At 42.0% G+C, this 22585-nt stretch overlaps 1 protein-coding gene across 1 annotated transcript in view; it reads right to left on the bottom strand.

The window, feature by feature from the left end:
- Nucleotides 1-2549: 2549 nt before the first annotated feature.
- Nucleotides 2550-22585, bottom strand: part of ccdc187 (coiled-coil domain containing 187) — a 68798-nt gene continuing 48762 nt past the window's right edge. Inside the window, exons 20-28 of the mRNA XM_033048635.1 lie at nt 22462-22582; nt 21109-21257; nt 20121-20257; nt 18582-18655; nt 14474-17196; nt 12726-13070; nt 10904-11050; nt 10097-10216; nt 2550-3927 (exon numbers count right to left, since the gene is read on the bottom strand). Coding sequence (XP_032904526.1) covers nt 3748-3927; nt 10097-10216; nt 10904-11050; nt 12726-13070; nt 14474-17196; nt 18582-18655; nt 20121-20257; nt 21109-21257; nt 22462-22582 — 3996 coding nt within the window. The 3' untranslated portion in view covers nt 2550-3747. The remainder of the gene's footprint in view (nt 3928-10096; nt 10217-10903; nt 11051-12725; nt 13071-14473; nt 17197-18581; nt 18656-20120; nt 20258-21108; nt 21258-22461; nt 22583-22585) is intronic.

Genomic DNA, 22585 nt, shown 5'->3' with positions numbered 1-22585 from the left:
TCATCCATGTTCATAACATAACTGGTGTTACTGCCACACCATCAATTGCTTACAACTGAATATTTGTAATAATTAAGAATTGTTATAAAACAGCATTTCCAATGAGATTATTACTATGTTTAAAAGTTATAACTGCTTAAAATTAGACATAATTCCACATGGATAATTCTAATTAACGTTCATTCTAATTTCACAAAGGAGTAAATGTGTAGGAAGGAACTGCAGATGCTGGTTTATACCGAAGATAGACAAAATGCTGGAGTAACTCAGTGTGACAGGCAACATCTCTGGGTAGAAGGAATGGGTGACGTTTCAGTCTGAAGAAGGGTCTTGACCCGAAACGTCACCCATTCTTGCCTGTCCCGCTGAGTTACTCCAGCATTTTGTGTCTATCTTCATAAAGGTTTAAATTATTCAATTTTTTTGGTAAATCTCATGGTTATTGAGCCTTTACACATATAGCTCTTGTAGAACATAGAACAGTAGAAGCACAGGAACTTCCCGTCTCTAATGAAGGGTCTTCGACCTGAAACATTAGCTCTATTGCTCTTCCCACAGATGAGGCCTGACCTACTGAATATTTCCAGCATTTTCTCATTTTCTTTCTGATTTGGAAGGCATGTGCTATAATGAGTGGATCTCTGTCACTGAGGAGATTAGAGTCATGGCAACAGCATCCCAAGGCTCAGAAACTGAGGAGGGAAATAAAAAACAAGGCACAGCCAAGTCCCTGATGTTTTAATTTACCTAATGCCTTGTGTCAATGCTGGGGAATTAAAAATATCTGAAACATTTCTACAGCTGAATAATTTTAATAATTAAGAGTTATTGTGATAGGTGGGTGCCTGGAATATATTGCCGGGGGTGGTGATGGAGTTAGATACAATAGTGGTGTTGAAGAGGCTTTTAGAAGGATATGTAGGGAATGGAGGGATATGGAACAAGTGCAAGCAGATTAGTTTAACTTGGCATCATTTTTGGCACAGCCATTGGGGACAGAAGCGCCTGTTCCAGTGCTGTACTGTTCTATGTTCTAGGTTTAACTTCCTTTCAATATGTCACTTTAATCCAATCCAATCCAATCCAACTTTATTTGTTAAGCACTTTAAAACAACCAATGTTGACCAAAGTGCTGTACAGAAGAATAAACAAGACATCATAAACAGACAACATAACAGAACATAACATAACAGCTCACATAAGGCACAAAAATTACATATGAAATACAACAATAAATTAAAAGACATAAAACATGAGTAAAAATAATAGCCACGCAATAAAAGCAATCAAAATAAGAAATTAAATCAAGTAAATAAAGTCGACATCTTACTGGGTATCAAAGGCCACGGAGAAGAGATGGGTTTTAAGAAGTGATTTAAAAACAGACAGAGAAGAGGCCTGTTTAATGTGGAGAGGCAGATCGTTCCATAATTTGGGTGCCGACACAGCAAAGGCACGGTCCCCTCTGAGCTTCCGCTTAGTTTTAGGCCCACTCAGGAGCAGCTGATTATCTGACCTGAGAGAGCGGGCGAGTGTATAAGGGTGTAGAAGCTCAGATAGGTAGGGCGGGGCAAGACTATTCAGGGATTTAAAAGCAAATAAAATAATTTTAAAATGGATCCTAAACTGAATAGGCAACCAGTGGAGTGAGGCTAAAATGTTCGAAATGTGCTCATGTTTACGTGTGCCAGTTAAAAGACGTACAGCTGCATTCTGTACCATCTGGAGACGGGCGATGGAGGACCCACTAACCCCCACATACAGTGCATTGCAGTAATCCAGCCGAGTGGTAACAAAGGCGTGGACTACCTTCTCAAAGTGCTGCCTTGACAGAATTGGCTTTATTTTGGCCAGCTCCCTCAAATGGAAAAAGCTTGATTTAACAACAGCCTTGATCTGATTGTCAAATTTAAGCTCAGGGTCCACTTTAACCCCTAGGTTTGTGATGCTTGGTTTGATATACTGGGCCAGGGAGCCCAGATCTACAGGGGGGGGGGGGGGGGGCCCGTGGTGCCACCAAAAACCATTACTTCCGTCTTTTTATCATTAAATTAAAAAAAGTTCGGAGCCATCCAGGCCTTTATGTCGTTGAGACACTCAAGTAACAGTCCGACAGTGTGTTCATCCTTCTTTTTAAGAGGCACATAAATCTGACTGTCGTCTGCATAAAAGTGGAATGAAATTCCGTGCTTCCTAAGTATGGAACCAAGTGGGAGCAAATAGAGAGAAAAGAGGAGAGGGCCAAGAACTGAGCCCTGTGGGACCCCACACGAGAGAGGAGCAGAGGATGATACAGAGTCCCCAAGGCTGACACAGAAAGTTCGATCAGCCAGGTACGACCTGAACCACTCTAGTGCTATGCCCCTGATACCCACCCACTGCTTCAAACGTGAGATCAATATTTCATGATCCACTGTGTCAAAAGCAGCAGTCAAATCTAAAAGCTCAAGGGTAACACAGTCACCACGGTCAGTAGCTAAAAAAATATCATTAAAAACTCTTAAAAGGGCTGATTCGGTGCTGTGCAGGGATTTAAAACCGGATTTAATCTCCAACTGAAGAATGTTTGAGGTGTGTAATGTCCAGGCTTTTTATGATGGTGGGCGCCTCTAAAAAGTTAAACATTATTTTGTTTTCTGGCGACGTGACACATGTTTACTAATGGTACATTCCGGCACCTTTTTGTCTAGTAAATAAAGCACTGATAATGTCTGATATAAACAGTCACACTATTGGACAGCATTCGGAGAACATGTTGTGCAGATATTAAACAGCTGCCCAGCACCACAACAGATTCCTTGTCACTCTTAATATAGCCATGTTCTGCAGGATACCAATAAATATGAACCATTTACAGTTGTGAAGGTATTTTACAGTTGCGAAGGTATTTAAAAGCTAAATGTAAGAATTCCAAACTTATCTGCTGTGCTCCATATATTTCTTAAGGAGGTTTAACTGCCTAAAGTTGAGCACACAAGACTAGCATAGTCCAGCATGAGTATAGTTCATATTTCAGTTCCATTTGTTTTACGGTCCACCATAATAGACTTCATTTAACACCTGTGTACAGAAAACAACCAGTAAACGCCTGCCTGACTAAACACTTAAGGTGAGCTACATGACTAAATTAAGTCATCCACCCAAAATGCATCTGTGGTAACGCTAATTTAGTGCCTTGGTGAATGATTCAGAAGAGAGAATAATCCATTCAGCACTCATTTCTGTTCAATTTCACAGAAGAGTTACATCTCTCAAAAGGCCATTTAGACTGTCAGGTTCATACCAGTTCTACCCAAGAGCAATCCTGGTACTTGCTCTTCTCGTAGCTTTGCACATTCTATTTCCTTAAAAATCAGATAAAGTCTCTCTCCTTCTAGCATAAGTTTAAAATCCACGTGAGGAGCAGACTCAAAAAGTGCACTTCTTGTATCACAACATTCCCAATTTTCACATGGATTTTGTACAGTCCTTGTGGCAGACGAACCCACAACTTTCAACCTAGAAGTGGGTGCCCTGTGCTATGGTAAGGCCACTGTCAATGGATGGCCATCACCTTGTTTGTCAACTTCCAAGTTATACCATGTCCCCAGTGCAAAACGTTATGTCCATTTGCTCAGCGTTAACTAGATTCCCTGGATTTAATTTTGCACATTAAGTGGTGATTATGAACATTCTGAGAAACATTTTAATATCTGGTTCTTCATCTGGTGTTGCCAGTACATTGTCAATGCTACATTGCCTGAAATTTCATGTGGTGGAGGTGATGAACTCATGCTCGGCCAGCCTCTTGCTATAGATGGTGCTGAGAATATTTGCTGTGTCCTCAACCAGGATGTTAAAGATGTCCTCAGTTAGTCTTATCTTCACTGTGAGCTCATCAGCAGCATACTCCACCCAGTCACTCTCTTCTTCATGCAGTTCCTGAATCTAAACAGGAGAGTATTTTGAGAATACAGCACAGGAACACGTCCTTCAGCCCACCGTGCCCACACAGAATATGATTGATTAAATGATGCAGCATGGAAACAGGCCCTTCAGCACAGTCCCCACTGATCGTTGATCATCTGTTTACACTAGTTCCATGTTAACCCACTTTCCCCACCCACTCCCTCCCTGTAGGAGGAAACCAAAGCACCTGAAATAAACTCACAGGTTCACAGGGAGAATGTGCATTAGTGCCTCAGAATGTGCATCAGTCTACCCAGATAGCACCCAAAATCAGAATTAACCCCAGGTCTTTGGCACTGTGAGGCAGCAGCTCTATCAGCTTTGCCACTATGCAACCCTTTATGACGCCAACCTGATTAATCCCATCTGCTTGCACATTGTCCGTATCCCTGCCTTTTCATGTCTGTTCAGACGTCTCTAAAATATTGGTATTGTATCTGATTCCACCATCTCTCCTGGTGGCACATTCTAGGTACCCAGCACCCTGTGTCCAACCCCCCCCCCCCCCCACGGAAAAATAACTATCTACCCAATACCACTTTATAATCTTTACTGGACAAGGAATATCAGTTTGCACGTGTTTCCATTTAGCTGGGGCAATTTAGAACAGATGTCAGAAGATCTCTGGTACATCAAGTATCACTCTTCACTCTGTCAGCAAGTCAGTAATCCACACAGAGCTCCAGTTAGATTGTTGCCCTATGCCCATCTTGGCAAAACAAGAGCCAGGTACTCTGATTTTCCTACTTCTCTCTTCTCTCCATACCCTCTGATCCCCTTAGCCACAAGGGCCACATCTAACTCCCTCTTAAATATAGCCAATGAACTGGCCTCGACTACCCTCTGTGGCAGAGAGTTCCAGAGATTCACCACTCTCTGTGTGAAAAAAGTTATTCTCATCTCGGTTTTAAAGGATTCCCCCTTATCCTTAAGCTGTGACCCCTTGTCCTGGACTTCCCCAACATCGGGAGCAATCTTCCTGCATCTAGCCTGTCCAACCCCTTAAGAATTTTGTAAGTTTCTATAAGATCCCCTCACAATCTCCTAAATTCTAGAGAGTATAAACCAAGTCTATCCAGTCTTTCTTCATAAGACAGTCCTGACATCCCAGGAATCAGTTCTTATGGTCCAACAAATCCACATTATCCACCACCTGAGCAAACAGTTCTAATCACACCTTGTTCTTGTATTTCTTAAAATGTTTTTTATTTTTCCCCGTGCAGCTAATCTCCTCAAAAGTCAAAAATAACAAGTACACATCGTTATCCTTAACCCTGAACGCATGACGTACAAGATTATTTATTTTAATATATGGCTGTCATGGAATCTGTCTTTACTCAATCTGCCCTGGCTGATTATTGTGTTGAGAACAGGTGCGACAATATCACCTTGTGACCAGCTCCACAAGAGCAGACGAATGGTGTGGCCTTGTCCATTTCCTATGCTTTGCTCAACCCTTCAGCACAAGGCCAGCCACTAATCAAATTGATGCATTTAAAATGATTCCCAATGGCAAGACATATCCATCAATTCCAAAAATAGGATCATGTGTCAGATGGGACATCCATTCAAGGACAATGGCAGCCATCAGTTTACAGACATCTGTGTTTAATGGTATTGTTTGTCAGTCAGCCTGGGGTGTAATTCTATTTTTCCAGAAAATCTAATAGTTTTGTGCTGGGTATCTTTATGCTGTTATCAGTAAGAATAAAGGTAATTCAATGAAGCAGTATTTGGTGCTAAAAAAAAAACTCACATTGAATTGAAATTGAATGAAGTCAGCATTTGTGCCCTTTTGAACTTGGACTTTCAGCATTTTGCGGGAGCTGTAAATCCAATGTCACATTCTGAACTGAAGGTGGGGAGAGGGGAAGAGGGCTGCTCTTGCTGGGAGGCCAGAGGTGGTGTAGTGTAGTTTAGTTTATTGTCACATGTACCAAGGTACATTGAAAAGCTTTTGTCCCGTGCTAACCTTTCAGGACAAAGACTGGCCATGATTGCAACCGAGCCACCCACAGTATACAAATACATGATGATGGGAATAATGTTTAGTGAAAGATAAGGTCCAGTATAATCCGATTTAAGATAGTCCGAGGGTTTCCAGTGAGGTAAATAGTAACTCGGAACTGCTCTCTAGTTGTAGGGAGGATGGTTCAGTTGCCTGACAGCAACTGGGGGAAAAAACTGTCCATGAATCTGGAGGTGTGCCTTTTACACTTCTATACCTCTTGTTTGATGGAAGAGGGGAGAAAGAGTGGCCATGATTCTGTCCTCACATTATAGTGCAGTATTAGATCATCCATGTATTGAAAACTTCTCCGAAATGGCACACAATGGATAAAATAAATTAAGATTTATTTCACATGTAACTGAGCCAATACTACTTCCCACTATTGAACAAAATCAGCACAACTCCTTGCCCATTGCAATATTGCTCATTGGCCAAGGTTGATGAAGTTAAATTCCTATCTCTCTATAAATCCCAATCCTGCACCACAGCCACTTCACCTGGTTGAGACTGGACACATATCAGCTGCTAGACTTATCCACAAAAGTTGCGAGTATCCAGTTCAAGTTCTAAGATTTAGCAGAGAGGAACTGAAGATGGTTCTCCCCCCCCCCCCCCCTCCCTCCCCTCCCCCCCCCCCCCCCCTCCCTCCCCCATTGTTCAACAGTGCCCTTTAATGATTCATGGCGAGACCCTGGAAAAACATGGACCCCTTCCCATTTGTCCAGAGCTCTCTCAATGAAGGCAGCCATTATTGATGAAATTCATCACTGTCTTCAGCGCGTCGGCACATTCATAAACTGGGCTTCTGGCACATAAACCATTTGAAACGTAGAAAGTACATTTAGAATAGTGCTGAGAATCTTGAGTCCATGCACTGGGAGCACGCAGAAGCCCAGCAAAAATGGTGAATGCGATGCACCATCTCCCAACTCACCCACTCAGCTGACATGTGAAGACCCACGTCAACACTCAGCAGATGCAAGCCCAAGGTAGAAACCTGAGCTACAATGACAATGGAAGCCACCTACTCCGGTAGGAGGGGGCCGACTCTGTGTCCACGCCGCTGAGGACGTCCCGCAGCCCCGACGTCGGACTTGTATCATTCCGGCGAGCGGTCCTGGACATCGGGCCGCCCGTAGCTGCAACTGCGGAGAGCTTGGGGAGGCCCTGACCACGAGGCCCTGACCACGAGGAACAGTGGAGGAAGAGACTGACTTTGGTGCCTTCCCACACAGTGGGAAACTTTGATTCTGCTGTGTGGGGATGTTTTATGTCAAATTCTATAGTGTATTGTGTTCTTTATTTTTATTGTATGGCTGTATGGGAATTTCATTTCCCTGTGCTATCTGGCACATGTGACAATTAAATGTATCTTGTATCTTGTTCATTGCAGTTTTTGAGGTAGAAATGGAAGCAAGCCATCCTTGTTCCTAGGGGTCAACCAACCAAGAAGAAAGCTTCACCTCTGGCAACTGCAATGTTCGCACATTTCCTTTTCCTTTAAACAGAACCGTGCAACCCTTCTACCTTCAGTGAGGACTTCCCTTCAGGGTGGAGATAATTACCCCAGGAATTAGCTCAACTAATATGCTGTGTTGTGCTGGATTGCACCAATGCTTTGGTGAAAAGTTCACCTGGCTAAGCCTGAAATGCCTTTCTATTATTTTTATTTAAATGCAAAGAGGAATGGGCAGATGAGTAGCCATTTGGCCTAGAATGATTCCTTTTGTGTTTTAGATAGGGTAGTTGCATGGTGTTTTACACTGGGTAAATAGTACATTGTAGGATCCGGTATACTTTGTGTATCATGGAATACCAGTGAAATTGTTCATACTTCTCAGTAATACAACACAAAGCCACGTGTATTTTATTGCAATTGGGAAATATACACAAGCAGGACAAACTCTGACTGCATTCAGTCAATTGTCCACAATTTACAAATAACTTTGCGAGTATGAATAGTTACAGATGGCTCATGGCAAAGTTGGGGGGAGAGAGAGAAGCAAATGAATTATTTATTAGGAGGTACCGCTGCAATGATATCATAATGGACAATTCTCCTCACTACCAGCTGTTCCCAGAATTCTATTACGCTACACAAAGGCGGGCGTCCACAGACTGTCTGACTGCCTGAAACCAACAGAAGGCACAGAGAAAAGACAGGAGGAGACACTGGTTAATGCATTAAAACTCCTTTTACAAGTCCGAGTGCACAATTCATTTGTGTATGCAAGAGGCAGTTCAATCAGATGCAGCAGTTTTAGATTTGTGGCCACGAGTGTTTAGTTTTAACTAGTTTTCTTTCCATTAGAGACTGATAAATTTAAGGTAATTATGTAATGGAATCATAGGGCGGTACAACACAAAACAGGTATTTCAGCCCACTTTGACCATGCTGGCCGATATCCATCAAAGACCTTTAATCTCCAAATATATCAGTCTAAATGTATTTTAAAAGTCATTTGCACATATTGTCAAGTCAAGTCCAGCAAAATGAACTGGGCCCTGCCTTCATGCAGCATATATTTACAGCAGATCAAGGGGTCATTCATTTGATTCTGTCCTCAACTGTCCACACAAGCCATCACGGAGGACATCATGTTAGAAGCTACAGAACCCAAGTGGAATAAACTCACAGGATATTTCTTGTGCATGCTGAAAATCATCGCTGGTAATTTTTATTTCTATCAAACTTTGTTGCTGGCCAGATGGCGGCTTCTTTGAACTGATAACTGCAGCTGGCCGAGCACTCGATACTGACCCATCACTGCTGCTTACAATGCAGTCTCAAAACCACCTTTGGCCACTGGGCATGATTGATTTGTTACACATTTGAGGGGCGAGGGATTTCCCCATGAATGTTTACACCACCCCAGCAGCATGCCCAGTAAGCAGGATTATTGGTAACACACACAGTTTGCATTTTAAAGGAAACTAGATAAAGTGGGACCCGTTGGGTCCCTGTCACACAGGAGGGCTGGTGCCCAAACGCAATATTCCACCACTCACCCATAGCCCCCAACTGCGCAGGCATGGCTGACGGGTTCCCATTGTGACGCCAGAAATGCCCATTGTGACACGAGTCATGGCAACCCTTCCCAACTGCGCCTCGCCATCCCTCTTCCTACCCCTATCCTACTCCATCCCCCTTCATCTCCCAACACTCCCTCCCCCTCCTCTTCGCCCTCCCTCTCCTCTCCCCTCCCTCACCTCTCCATCCCCCTCCTTTCCCCCCTACCCTCAGTCACTCCCTCCCTCCATAACCCCACTCCCCTCCCTAAGGGGCTGTCCCACTGCGGCGACCTAATTGGCGAGTTTAGAAGAGTATAGGAGAGTTTGAAAAAAAAATGTCATGTTGAAGACCTCCTTCGACTATGAAGACTAGCTTCGACTAGCTTTGGGAAAATTGGACACCGAATAATGGAGAGTGAAGACGACCTCCTTCGATCTCCTTTGACCTCCCTTCGACCATGTTGAAGACTATCTACGACTACCTTTGACTATCTTTGATTACCTTTGACTACCCTCGATTACCTACGAATAACATGCCGACCTACTATGACCTACTTCGACTAATCCTACGAGTAAAAAAAGTATTGATTTTTTCCATGGTGACCTTTTTTTACTTGCTGGGCATTTTTCAAAATGTTGAAAAATACGCGTGCCCTAGTTGAGGCCTCGAGTACGCGGGGACTTCTCTCGAGCATGAGGAGAGTTACAAAGTCCTCCGAGGACCTCGTGTCGAACATGCTGCGAGCCAAGGGCAAACTCGCCAGAACTCGTGGATTTGGTCACCGCAGTGGGACAGCCCCTTTATCTCCCATCTTATCTTGGATGAAAGACTTGGAAAAAAAAAATCTAAATCAACAATATATAAATCAATCTTATGGACACATTTCTACCTCAAAGTATCTTTGAAGCAAAGTGGCTCTCATCTGCAACTTCTTCTTCGCTGGTTTCTCCAAGCGCTTACTATTTCTCCATTAGAAAGCTTTGCAACATTGAAATCGTCAACTATTCCAGTACTACAGGTACTTGGTGGACCAGCAAATGCAAATTTCATTTACATTTGAATGTGTTTCAATTAATTTATAGAAACTACATGAATAAGATAACAGCCAGTAGCCACGTCCTTACCAGAATGATGTCCACCCGGTCCCTTTTGCTCTTGTATTTGGTCAGCTTTTGTATTCTCCTCTTTTCTAGGTCATTTCGGTCCAGATTTAGTAACTTGGTCACCTTATCTTGGATGAAAAACTTGGAAAAAAATAATCTAAATCAACAATATATAAATCAATCTTAAGGACACATTTCTACCTCAAAGTATCTTCGAAGCAAAGTGGCTCTCATCTGGAACAATAGGCATGAGCGTGGAGGCAGCATTCCTCCCAACATTTAAGAAGTGTTAGGACAAGTATTTAGATCACTAACACACAGAAGGATCCGGACCAAGTGCTGTAAATGGGATTAATAGAGATAGGTGTCATGAGCCCTGTAGGCCAATGGGCTGACAACTCTATCACACAGTTTTCTGCTGCATTTAATATATGCTCATGTGACAGAACTGACTGAAATTATTAACAGTTGCTCCTTATTTAATTACATTCACATACACAAATTTAGGACAAATCCAAAGGAACAAACTAAAGCCCAATTTATTCACAATCATCAAAGTGATGGAAGATGTCAATGAGATGGTATCAAGTGGCACACCCACCAATAAGCAGCTTCCCTTTGCTAATCAGGGCTTCACACAATTTGGCTTCAGATCCCATCCCAGCCTTGGAGGGGGGAGAGAACAAGTGAGAGAGGGGTGGAAAACTTGGGAGAGTGTATGAGAGAATTAAGTGTCATTTCTATAGTCTTGCACAACCACAGACATTTTACAGCCAGCCACACATTTATAACTGGTATTCTATTGTTGCAAAGAAAACTAGTATTTACCGTCACTTCTGTCTTATCATCTTTATTGAGAGAATGACCAGAATAGATTGAAGCACGAGACCTGGTTTTCATCCATGGATCTAGTTTTGGCTTTGGTTCTTTTATCAAGACATTTTGAAAAATATCAGATGTCAAATCAAAAATGGTCTATGAACAAAAATGGAGATAAAATAAGATGAAGTCAACAAAAGTGCTGCTTATTTCAGATTATCAAAGTTCTAAAGAACTTTGAAAGAAACCAAGTCACATTCTAAGTCACAAATAATCCAAGACACTCTTGCCATTAAGCGGAAAGAGTGCAGAAAGGATTTACGAGGATGTTGCCAGGACTCAAGGGTCTGAGTTAGAGGGAGAGGTTGGGCAGGTTAGGACTTTATTTCTTGAAGCGCTGGAGGCTGAGGGATAACCTTACAGAGGTGTACAAAATCATTGAGGGAATATATAGGGTGAATGCACAATGTGCTTTATCCAGGGTAGAGGAATCAAGAATCAGAGGGCATAGGTTTCAGGTGAGAAGGGAAAGATTTAACGAAAACCCAAGGGGCAACTTTTCCCCCACAAAGCGTGGTGGGTATATGGAAAGAGCTGCCAGAGAAAGTAATTGAGGCAGGTACAATAACATCATTTAAAAAACACTTGGACAGGTAGATGAGTAGATACAGTTTAAAGAGAGATGGGCCAAAAGCGGGCAGAAGAGACTTGCTTAGATAGGGCATCTTGGTCAGCATAACATGGGTAGAAGGGCCCGTTTCTGTGCTGTATGACTTGATTCACATTCTCCCACCAGTATCCTGGCTGCTGAAACCATGGTTGCCCCAGTTTGGTGTCATTACTTTTAATTTATGTGACTATTTCTTGTGTTTTCAGGTCTTTTCATTTGGCAGTAACAGAAGGGATCTTGGCATTTGCAGCCAGTAATCTTAGTTACTTTAGTCGCAGAGTTACTCCTAAACAGTTTATGTGGTAAAATATCAAGTGATGGAGGAGCTCAATGGGTCAGGCAGCCTTTGCGAAGGATATGGATGGGGGGCATTTCATGTTAGGAATCTTCTTCGCACTGAAGGGTTCCTTCAGGCTGAATCAGTTTGAAGAAGGGTCCCGACCTGAAACATCATCTGTCCATTCTCTCTGTAGATAATACCTGACCCGTTGAGTTCATCCAGCAGTTTGTGTTTTGCTCAAGATTCCCGCATCTGTACTTCCTAGTGCCTCATTGTTTATGTGGTATCTGCTGAGAAGTAAATAACAGCTGGATTAAAGTCTACATCTTCATTTAAAACAGCAGCTTTGTAATTTTTATACCCACACGAGATGGAAGGAAGCCTCTATTTAAGAAGGCCGCCTTTCTGAGAGTGGTTCCGTTTCAGTACTGCACTGGGGAATCATCTCAAAATGTGCTCAGGTCCCTGGAGTGAGATGTACAACAACAACAACAAGAGGAGGAAGAGAGTCTTTACTGGACCACATCTCGACAGAGTCACCAACCTTGTACTTGTCTTTATTCTTAAAACAGAATATGTCATATGATTCAATTCCTCAGAAACAACAGCAAAATAGATAGTGTGGAAACTGGAGACCTTTTATTTTGTGGGGTTTTATTACACAGAAAGTCAAATGTTTTTCCCAACTGATCTGTGACAATGCTTATGCTCCACATGAACCACCTCCTGCTCAGATAACTACCTGCATCAACATCTTCTCTCCCTTTTGTTCTACCTGAATTATCTGTACATTTTCTGTGTGATGTCTCATGTCCTCAGGCTGACCCAACTGCAAGAGGCTCCAGACCTGGAGAGATGTCACCCACCCTCATGACATTCACCTGTTTATATACTCTCTTGCATTTTTCATCAGCATCCATTTCATCAATATCCTTATCCTTCTGGCACTCCAGCACATTGATCTCATTGCCAACTTGATGCTGGCCACGTTGGCTCCACAGGGCATCGACAGTGTTTCCAGCCAGATGTCGAACATCTGTGAAGTTATGAGGCACAACAAACACGGTTTCCTCCGTCCGCCTCTGGGGAACAGAACACCAACAGTCCAACAGAAACATCTGTCCATGGGTCTTCTTGCCCAGGAAGGGCTGTGGCACATTCAGCTCTTTATTATCTACCTCCTGGCTGCTTTCACAGATCCCCTCGTGATGCATCATTTTACATGGCTATTGAGATTAAACAAATGCAAGGAACAGTAAGTCTGAATTGAATTGAAAGACAACATTAATAAAGTCATGTTTTCATGAACAAATGCAAGAATTGCAGGGGTGTGGATTACAATAGAGTGAGGAAGCGGAAATGAATAGGTAACAGCAGAGCAGTCAATGAGTGATGGCACAATCTAACGGCTGTGGAAATAATGACCAGAAAGTGTGTATAATCCAACCTGTTAGTTGAGATAATAAATATTGGTTGGAAAACAGGGACAACACTCCTACTTTAGTTTGAAATTACACCATGTATTTTGTTCATGAAACCCCAAGGAGTGAAGACAAGACATTAGTTTCATGTCTCATCAGAAAGCCAGACTCTCTGACTGTGCAGTAACCACTCAGGACCATATGGAGTCATACCCTAGATTGTGTGCTCAAATCATAGGACTAGGATTAGAGTTATCTTCGATCTGGAGATGGGAAATCACAGTTTATTTTAGTTTGGTTTAGAGATACAGCGTGAAAACAGGCTCTTCAGCCCACACCGACCATTGATCACCCATACACTAGTTCTACGTCCTACACACTAGGGACAATTTACAGAAGCCAATTAATCTACAAACTTGCATGTCTTTGGAATGTGGATGGAAACCGAGCGTACAAACTCTGCACAGACAGCACCAAAGTCAGGATCGAACACGGGTCTCACACATTCAGAGTCAGCTCCACCACTGTGCTGCCCTAACTCAATGGCATGATTCAAGATGTCATATTGGTCCAATGAACATTTTAATTTTACATTTAATGGAAAGGCTCCAAATACTTTTATGTAGAAATGCAGGGGAAAGTAAAATCAAAGGCCAAATTAATAGTTTTATTGATACGTAACAGCAGTTACATATGGAAATTAGCTACCTAATCCAAACCATCAGTTTCCTATAAACAGCAAATCTGTTTTAAATTCAAGGGAGAATGCTAGGAAACCGAGATATCCTGGGGTTCTTGAGATCTTTTATGTCTACTTAAATCACTCTGAAAGACTGAAAGGGTCTCGCTTGGTGTACGGTCCAGGAGACAATAAAATATTGTTCAATAATATTCTGGAAGATTGCAAAACATTAAAGCATGCCACGTGGTGGAAGCAATTAGTTCCACTCTGCCTTTGACAATTCTTTGAAAGGGCTGCTTAATTGGTCCAACACGCTTTCCTTCCCAACAGCATCAAATTTTTCCTTTACACGAATTCACGTAATTCTTCTTTGAAGGTAACTGTTAAATCTGCTTCCAGTAATACCCTTTGATACACAGCATTCCAGATTGGAAGTTGTTGTGTAAAAGTTTCCCTTCTCCCCTCTTGTGCAGTTAATTATTTTGAAACACGTATTTATATTTATACAAATTATACCAGTACTCACAGTCAAACATTCTCGTGCAGGCCAAGGGCAGAGAATTAATTTTTCTTCTCCGTTTCCAATGTGTCTTTCCTTGATTTTTTCGTATTCTTTCGTGGCTTCATCTATGATTTCCGTGATTACATTTTGGGTCACTTTTTCTATGGATTCTTGGCTCCATCCTGTTGGTGCAATTCTAATTTTATCTTGCAGTTGCACACAGTCAATGCTGAGGTGGTCAGTAACACCTTTGTTCATTTTGTCATGACCTATCTGTCCTTTAACTGGTCGAGAGTTTTGCCAACTCAGTTCAGAACATAGCTTGATTTGATGCTTCTCTTGGGTGCACTGATTTTCCAGGTCTCCGGAGCTGGTCACTTCACCCAAAGTTCCTTCCACCAGATGTTCTACGAGATACTCTTCAACATCGTTCACCGACTGCTCACTGTCTTTGCCTACAAGGTGATGCTGAACTAAAGTGCAGACTAAATCTTCTGAATTAAGATGAGTATCTAAGTCCAAATTTGCCTCCACTTCAGCTGACAGCAAATTCTGAGAACCTGCAAAAGATTCTACTGCCTTCGCACACTCCAAAATTACCCGTTCCAGTTCAAGATGGTTGCCTTGGTCTGAAATCAGCCTGTTGTCACTTTCCTGAGAGGCAACACTTTTCTTTTTTACCTCCTCGGGCTCCTCTTCAAAAGAATGAACTTGGCTCAAACTATCATCTAGATCTCTTAGGTTTTGCAGAGGTAGCCCTTCAGAGAATGAGTCTTCACTATTAGAGACATCAGTATTTCCATCAGAATTATCCCATCGGTGGGGAAGCTGTTCTGTAGTAACAAAATTATCACATTTCTCTATGCATTCCATGTATTTCAGTCTACAGGAGGTTTTGTCATGACCTCCTTCTGCTTTATCCAGTTCTGCAGCATCAAATAGCGCGTGTCCTTTAAACTTTAAGGAATCAGGCTCCTTATTATCTACCAGCATTTGTTCTCCTATAGTAAAACACCTTAAATGATTGACCAATTCTCCTTCTGTTTGAGATTGGTGGATACTTGAGGGCTCCAACAAGAGGTGATCTCCACAAAATTGTGTGGAGGTTTCCTTGCCTCTACTTGTTCTGAGGGGGCAATTACCTTTCCTACCCTCCACCATTTCTTCAACAGGCGGAGGAGGAAGGCGATGGAGATCATCAGTGTCCATCCTGCAGTTTCTATCACTCGGCGAAGATTTGTATTTGAAAGAGTTACCAGCAGATGATGGTGCTATGTCTCCAATGTCATATTCTCGTGATGGAGATGGAAGCTCTTCCCTTAGGTAGATCATTTCTTCAGGTGGCGGAGGAAATTCTTCAGTTTCAAATGCGATATTAGCCTCAGCAGGAGGTGAGGAGACTTCTGTTTCAAATAGTATTAATTCGTCAAATAGAGAATTCAACTCGTTCATACTGAGCATTTTATCTTCTTCCATTGGAGCTGGCAGATCCTCAGTTATGAATGAGATTTCTGACACAGGAGATACCTGTTGCTTCTGAGTCAGTGAGTCAATGAGTGGAATGGCCAAGAGTTCCTTTTTGCTACTGGGCTTTGAAACTGTCAATAAATCTTGCTGACTGCATAATACTCCTTCAGCATTCAAAAAAGGCAATGCAACACTTCTAGATTCAATACCTTCAGTGAGAGGTGCCTGATCTTTGCTAGGCAAGGATACCTCTTCAACCACTTCACTTCTTAATGAATTTACTTCCTGTGGTAAAGATGGGAATGTATCATTTCCACACAAAGTATCTTTCACAAACAATTGCACTTCCCTTTTCCCCAGTTGGAGTTGATCCATGCAATTTGACTTATCTTCGGAGCTGGAAACGCCATCAATAAATGAAAGGAGGTTAACTGGGGAAATAGCTTCTGCAGTGCTGGAATCTCTAATAGAAGACTGCTGACAACCTGCCAAACCTGTATTCTCTTTCAGCAAGCAGCTGCTTTGCAATGTAAATGAACCTAAAGCTTGTTCACAGATGGGTGTTTGAGCAGCCATCATCTCCTTGCTTGCAGGTTTGTTTGGTCTTATCTCGAAAGCAGGCTGCTGAATAGAGGAAGGTGCGAAACCAGACACATTGGCAGAAAGAATGGGAATTCCTAACTTATTTTCTTTGATGTCTTCTGCATTCACGACAACAGTACTTGAGTGATTGTTTTCAGATTCCTCCCCTTGGTCTGGTTTCAGTTTGGTATTGCTATTTACCATATGCCAACAGGAGGTCTGTGAAGAATGATCTGCTGCCTTGGTTGGAAAGTTGCTCCAAAAATCACTTGTGTTCGATAGTGACTTCACTTGAAACATTGGTTCCCTCTGTTTTGATGGAAATATGGCTGCATTTTGATCAGTATAACATTTTCTAGGTAATTGGTCATTGTTGCTTTTGGTTCTATAGCAAGCTGAATAGTTGGACTCATTGCATTGTAGTGTCTCTTTCTTGGAGTTGGTGGGTGGGCCAGATGGCTTAATGACATTATCCAAACTGTCAGATGTCTCTGGATTGACACACAGTTGCACAGCTATGCGATGGTTTTCTTCACTCTGTGTCTTGTCGATGAGATTGGGAGGAGGAGGATGATGTTGGAGCTTGAAGCCATATTTTAACGTTTTGTCAAAATCAGATCTACCAGGCAAGGGTAAATCCACAGCTCTAGCTATCTCTTGTGATTTCCATGCCTTTGCCACATCTCTAGCCGCCTCGTCTGAAATGACAATGAGATGATGATAAAACCACGTTCAACCTCTCGTACTCACATAATCTGCGAGGCTCTTATAGTGCCCTAACACTGTGGCCAGTTGGTTCAAACAGGTTTCTGTGCTGAATTCCATGGTCAATTTCTTAATTAAAAATAGCACATAAGTAACAATTGTTACAAGAGTGATTGGCTTGGAACTTGCAGGCCCAGAACTCAAACCTGACCTTAGGAAAAGCAGCCCAGAAAGGTTTGGTGGAATTATGAGCACTGATTTATCCAATTTCACTGTTACTCTGAATGCACAGCCTCAGAGAGCAGATGTGGCCTTAAGACAGATTTATTGCCAGATTGAAGATATTTCAAAGGTTGAACAACATAAGTAACAAGGAACTATAGGCAGGCACGGGTTATTGATTGGGGACGATCAGCCATGATCACAATGAATGCTGGCTCGAAGGGCCGAATGGCCTCCTCCTGCACCTATTTTCAATGTTTTATGTTTTTATATCTGAAATCATTGTTTGCAGATAAACTAAACATTAAAAAGATGTTTGGACAGCTCCACGGATGGGAAACATTCAGAGAGATTCAAGTCAAATAAAGGTAAATGTGCCCAACTTAGGCATCTTGGCAGGTGTCGACAATTTGGGTCTGTTTCCATGCTGTACGACTCTAAATACCAAGAAGGTCACATGGCACAGGGATCAAAGAGAACTGAAAACAAAGGTTATACCACAAGATCTCCTTAAAAAAAATAAAGCAGTTTTAAAATCTTAATTTGAGTGAATGTGACACACAAATGCAATCGGATATAGGAAAGTGTAGCTCAGGAACACGATCAGTGGTCCACAATTTCTCTGCCAAACATAATGCTAAAATAAACTAATCTTGTCTACCTGCATACGATCCACACCCCTCCATTCCCTGAATATCCATGTTAATGTTCAATTTTCAGGGCTAGAGTTATTATTCAGCTGTAATTGTGAAATGGGACTCCATTAAAAAATTAGTTTCTCAGGATTAAACAATGCTTAATATTTTTTTTAAAGACACAAAGTGCTGAAATAACTCAGCAAGTCAGACAGCATTTCTGGAGAACATGGGCAGGTAATATTTCGGGTCAGGATCCTCCATCTCCTCTTTTACCGTTAAATATTTTTAACTGCTTTTACAGCAAAAGTATACGATAAATTTACATCATATAATTAATCCTGTGCTGAATGTATCTGCAAATTGTACACGGTCATGAAACAAACATCTAAAGCACCTTCCAACTTGGTGTTGAACTAAAACTCAATGATGCCAGAAGATGCCAATTACTTAAATCAAGAATGGCATTGTGCTTGGCAGTCGAAACAACCACATATTCCAGTCCACTCAGTGTGCCCTACCTTGTGTTGATGCCAAGTCCTGTGACTGAACCATCATAGCGCCTCGTGTTACTGAACGCTGAAGGAGATTGGATCTGGGTGGAAGTAGAAATTCTTTCATTAATAACTGCTCAGAAGCATCTTCAGTTCCAGCTCAGTCTTGGTGTTATTTTGTTCTGGGCATAGGGATGTGCAGCAGACACTAAATGTACTGCTTTTGGGAGGGATGTGCATGCAAACATCCATTACATTATGAAACAATCACTCGCAAACAATATTACACTATCCATTCTTTGAGTGTAGGGGGAGTGAGGGGATTGGATGGAGGAGGCCCACGCCTCTGCCCTCATTGCACTGGTCAAAGATAAATTGCAAAGCTTCAAGCAAGGGATTGGGATAGGCAGCGTGCTTAAAAATGTTTACAGTTCTCTTTATGTGTTATAATAATTATGTGCTTTAAAGGAGGTTGGAACTGAGCATGTGTAACTGATACTCACTGCAGTCTATTTTAGTCAGATTCTGTTCTTTGCTGCCAAAGGACAAATGGCAATGGTAAAATAATAAAATAAGGTCGAAAGAGTAACAGGACATTTGCTTATCTGTGATGGTGTGGAATTGGGTTCTGTTTACTCTGCTGCGTATTTCAGAGGTGCATGATTTATATTTGTTATAAGACCATTTGGAAGAAGGAGAATTTCCTAAAGTGCTTGCTACAGTACACAGTGCATTAAAGGGAAATTCCGTATATAAGGAGCAGATGTGTCCTTGTTCATTGAGCAATCTCCTAGGTTGCTCCCAGTGATCACTGTATTTGGCGCTCTTAAATAAAGTCTTGATTGTCCAAGCCGATCGCTGTGTTGTATTTTAAAGTTTTCTTTAACACACTCCACATTGCAACTAGTTTGAAATTTTTTTTTTTTTTTTTTACTTCTCTTGTTCACTTTTTTTCCCTTTGGTTCTCTGTGCCTTTTTTGTCCCTACTCATTTACTTCACTCATCTTTCTCATTTTGGTTCCTCCTGCTTTGCTCCCTGCAAACCGCTCATCATTTTTCAGCCAGGATGCAAATGGGAAGAGAGCAGAGGACCATAACATACAAAGACATCAAAGTCATGCTCAGGAACTTAAATATGCCCATCTTCGACAAAGTGTTTTAAATGCACAACATGTCTTCATGTGTTCAAAGATAAATGGGTAGTAGCCTATTTCTACTGACTCCATGCATGCCCCTGACCCGATCACAATCTGTGGCTTTTCAAGTAAACAGTTAAGGGACAGCAAGCTACAGCAGGAGTCCCAGCTGAATTTGTCCTTGGTCCTTTTTCCAAGGCAAGGAGTTAGACAGCACAGACAAGTCGCCATGGCAACTGGTAGCCATGATCCCATGGTAGCACATGTTCCAAATGCAACGCCATCAATTGCCCCCTTTACAGGTCAGATATCAATACAAAAATTGGATAAATATGATAGCTACATTTGGGAATTGGTATTGCCTGCCACATTTTGAAGAAAAACTTAATCTATATGTAGCCTTTAATTTTTTTTTCTATAATCTCTATACCTCTGCAGCCAACGTAAATCCACGTGTGACTTGTACTGAGCTGCGGCAGGGATTTTAATTTGAGGTTTTTGAATCTGGTTGACATCAGTGTCCGAATTCAGTTCAGCTTTTGTCCGACGGATAAACTCATCGTAAGCCTGCAATAAAAACAGCAGGAACATGACAGTCAGAATCACTGGGCAAGTTATCAAACTTAGACAGAAGAAACAGTTCAGAGCAAATAAATACGTCAGTCAGGTGCCATTTTAGACAACTACCACTCTGAATCCGATTGGCCTTTGAATATTCGCCGCAATCACTCAACTCAAAGCCATTCAAATCAATAGGTTCTAAGTAAGTAGGAGTCTTAAATGCAATTTGCTTTAACCACATCACAGAAGTAATCACCAAGATTAAGTGTTGGAAAAACCCAGCAGATCAGGCAGCATTTGTGGATGAAATGTTGATATTTGTTATACCTGCCTCAATTGCTTCTTCTGGCAGCTTGTTCCATTTGCCTACCATTTGCCTACTGTGAAAAAGCTGCCCTACAGATTGCCATTAAATCCTTCACCCTCACTTTAATCCTACGCACTCTAGTTCTTGATTCCCCTACACTGGGAAAAAGATCCTGTGCATTCACCCTATCTATTCCCCGTCTTCATTTCATACAATTCTATAAGATCAACCCTCGGCCTCTTGCTTCCAAGGCATAAAGTCCTAACCTGCTCAGCCTCTCCCGAAAGCTTAGGCTCTCGAGACCTGGCAACACCCTTGTAAAGGATTTGTTTGTTCCCGTTTTAGGCTTCAGCACATACCTCAGCTAAAGGAGACCATGTCTTATGCTGCAGAGCATATGTGTGGCCATTATCAGACCACAGTGTGCAACTTATGCCCAGAATTTGAAACAAGAATGCTATCCACCAAACTGCAGCTAATATCAATACAACAACATGGTTTCAGTTAAGGGTCACAACAAAGAACTTGCTCTCATTTGGCACATGCAAACCTCCAGTTGCCTGCACAGTTCAGCTTCCTCCATCTTTAACTTTTCCCTCTGTCGCCTCCTTTGTTCACTCTGTACACTGCCCATTATCTCTTTGCTGCTCGCCAGCTCATGCCTCAGTGATGAAGTGTGGGGTCCTCTCGCTGCGGGCTCTGTAATGGGAAATAATTCTGCATCATCACAAGGCTTACGCAAGGTCCTATTTTAGAGTCATAGAGGCACAGAGCTATAAAGCATTGAAATAGGCCCTTAGTGTCCATGCTGACACATTGGTCCAGTTCAATTTATCTGCATTTGGCCGATCTGTCTTTATACCTATAAACGTAAGAGTGTGTGTGTGTGTGTGTGTGTGTGTGTGTGTGTTCTACCTTTGTCAAAACACTACGCGCTAGAGTTGAAATTTTTTACAGATTACTCACATTAACCCGGTCGATGCAATAAACAGGTTTCCTTCACATTTCATGCTATATTTCAAAAGTTATTGGCGTTTCAAGTTTTTAAAAAAAGGCAAAAAACGGTTCTCGCACACAGCCTTTTTCCAGGACTTTCCAATGATGATGTCACAGTGCCACTCACAGTGCACCAATCACAATGGGCTCTCAAGCTGGGTTATTCATGATTAAAGCTTCAAAAAAAAAACCCAAACCACCTTTTAAAACACCAGCTTCTAGTGATGTCACAATGTCCCCTTCTCCCCCCCCCCCCCCCCCCCCCCAACGGTACAGAGAAACAGAATATTCCACCACCTTCCAGTGACGTCAGGGGGAGGGCCTAATTTCAAAACCAGCTTAATCAGCTCCCCAACGCACACTGTTGAAGGAGCAGACTTCTGCACTTGATCTAGTATTCCTCCAAACCCTTCCAATCTGAAGAAGGGTTTCGGCCCGAAACGTTGCCTTTTTCCTTCGCTCCATAGATGCTGCTGCACCCGCTGAGTTTCTCTAGCTTTTTTGTGTACCTTCCAATCCATATATTTGTCCGAATGTCTTTTAAATTAAATGTTACCAATTGTTGTGGGAATGGGCAATGGTAGCTGGAACCAATCACCAGTTGTGTCCAATTGGGGACCTGACTGCTGCCTAAGACTGGCCATGACAAATATGGTGATGTGGGATGTGTGATTTTATTCATTATAACTGTGCCATTATTTTAAAACTCATACTCAGTATTATTTAAAAATCAATACTCATCTACATACATTTTGGGAAGCATAAATAATGATCAAACCTGTCAATTAGGCATTTATTGATGGTACCAACCAGATACAACCGTCCAGAACATCAACATAAACAGCTTCCAAAATCCATAACAACATAATCTCTCTTTTTCTAGGCCTGTGTCAGATTTATTTCTCACCATTGATTAGGAAATTCTTCTCTGATTGAATCTTGGCTGCTTTCATCGCCAACTTTTCAGAAGGTTCTGGAACTGTAGAGATCTGTTTCAAAGTTTCAGCAGGTTTCTGTAAATGAAAAACCTT

Source organism: Amblyraja radiata, chromosome 32, assembly GCF_010909765.2.
Source record: "Amblyraja radiata isolate CabotCenter1 chromosome 32, sAmbRad1.1.pri, whole genome shotgun sequence".
Taxonomy (NCBI): domain Eukaryota; kingdom Metazoa; phylum Chordata; class Chondrichthyes; order Rajiformes; family Rajidae; genus Amblyraja; species Amblyraja radiata.
The sequence above is the reverse complement of the archived record's forward strand: the minus strand, read 5'-3'. Positions and strand labels throughout refer to the sequence as shown.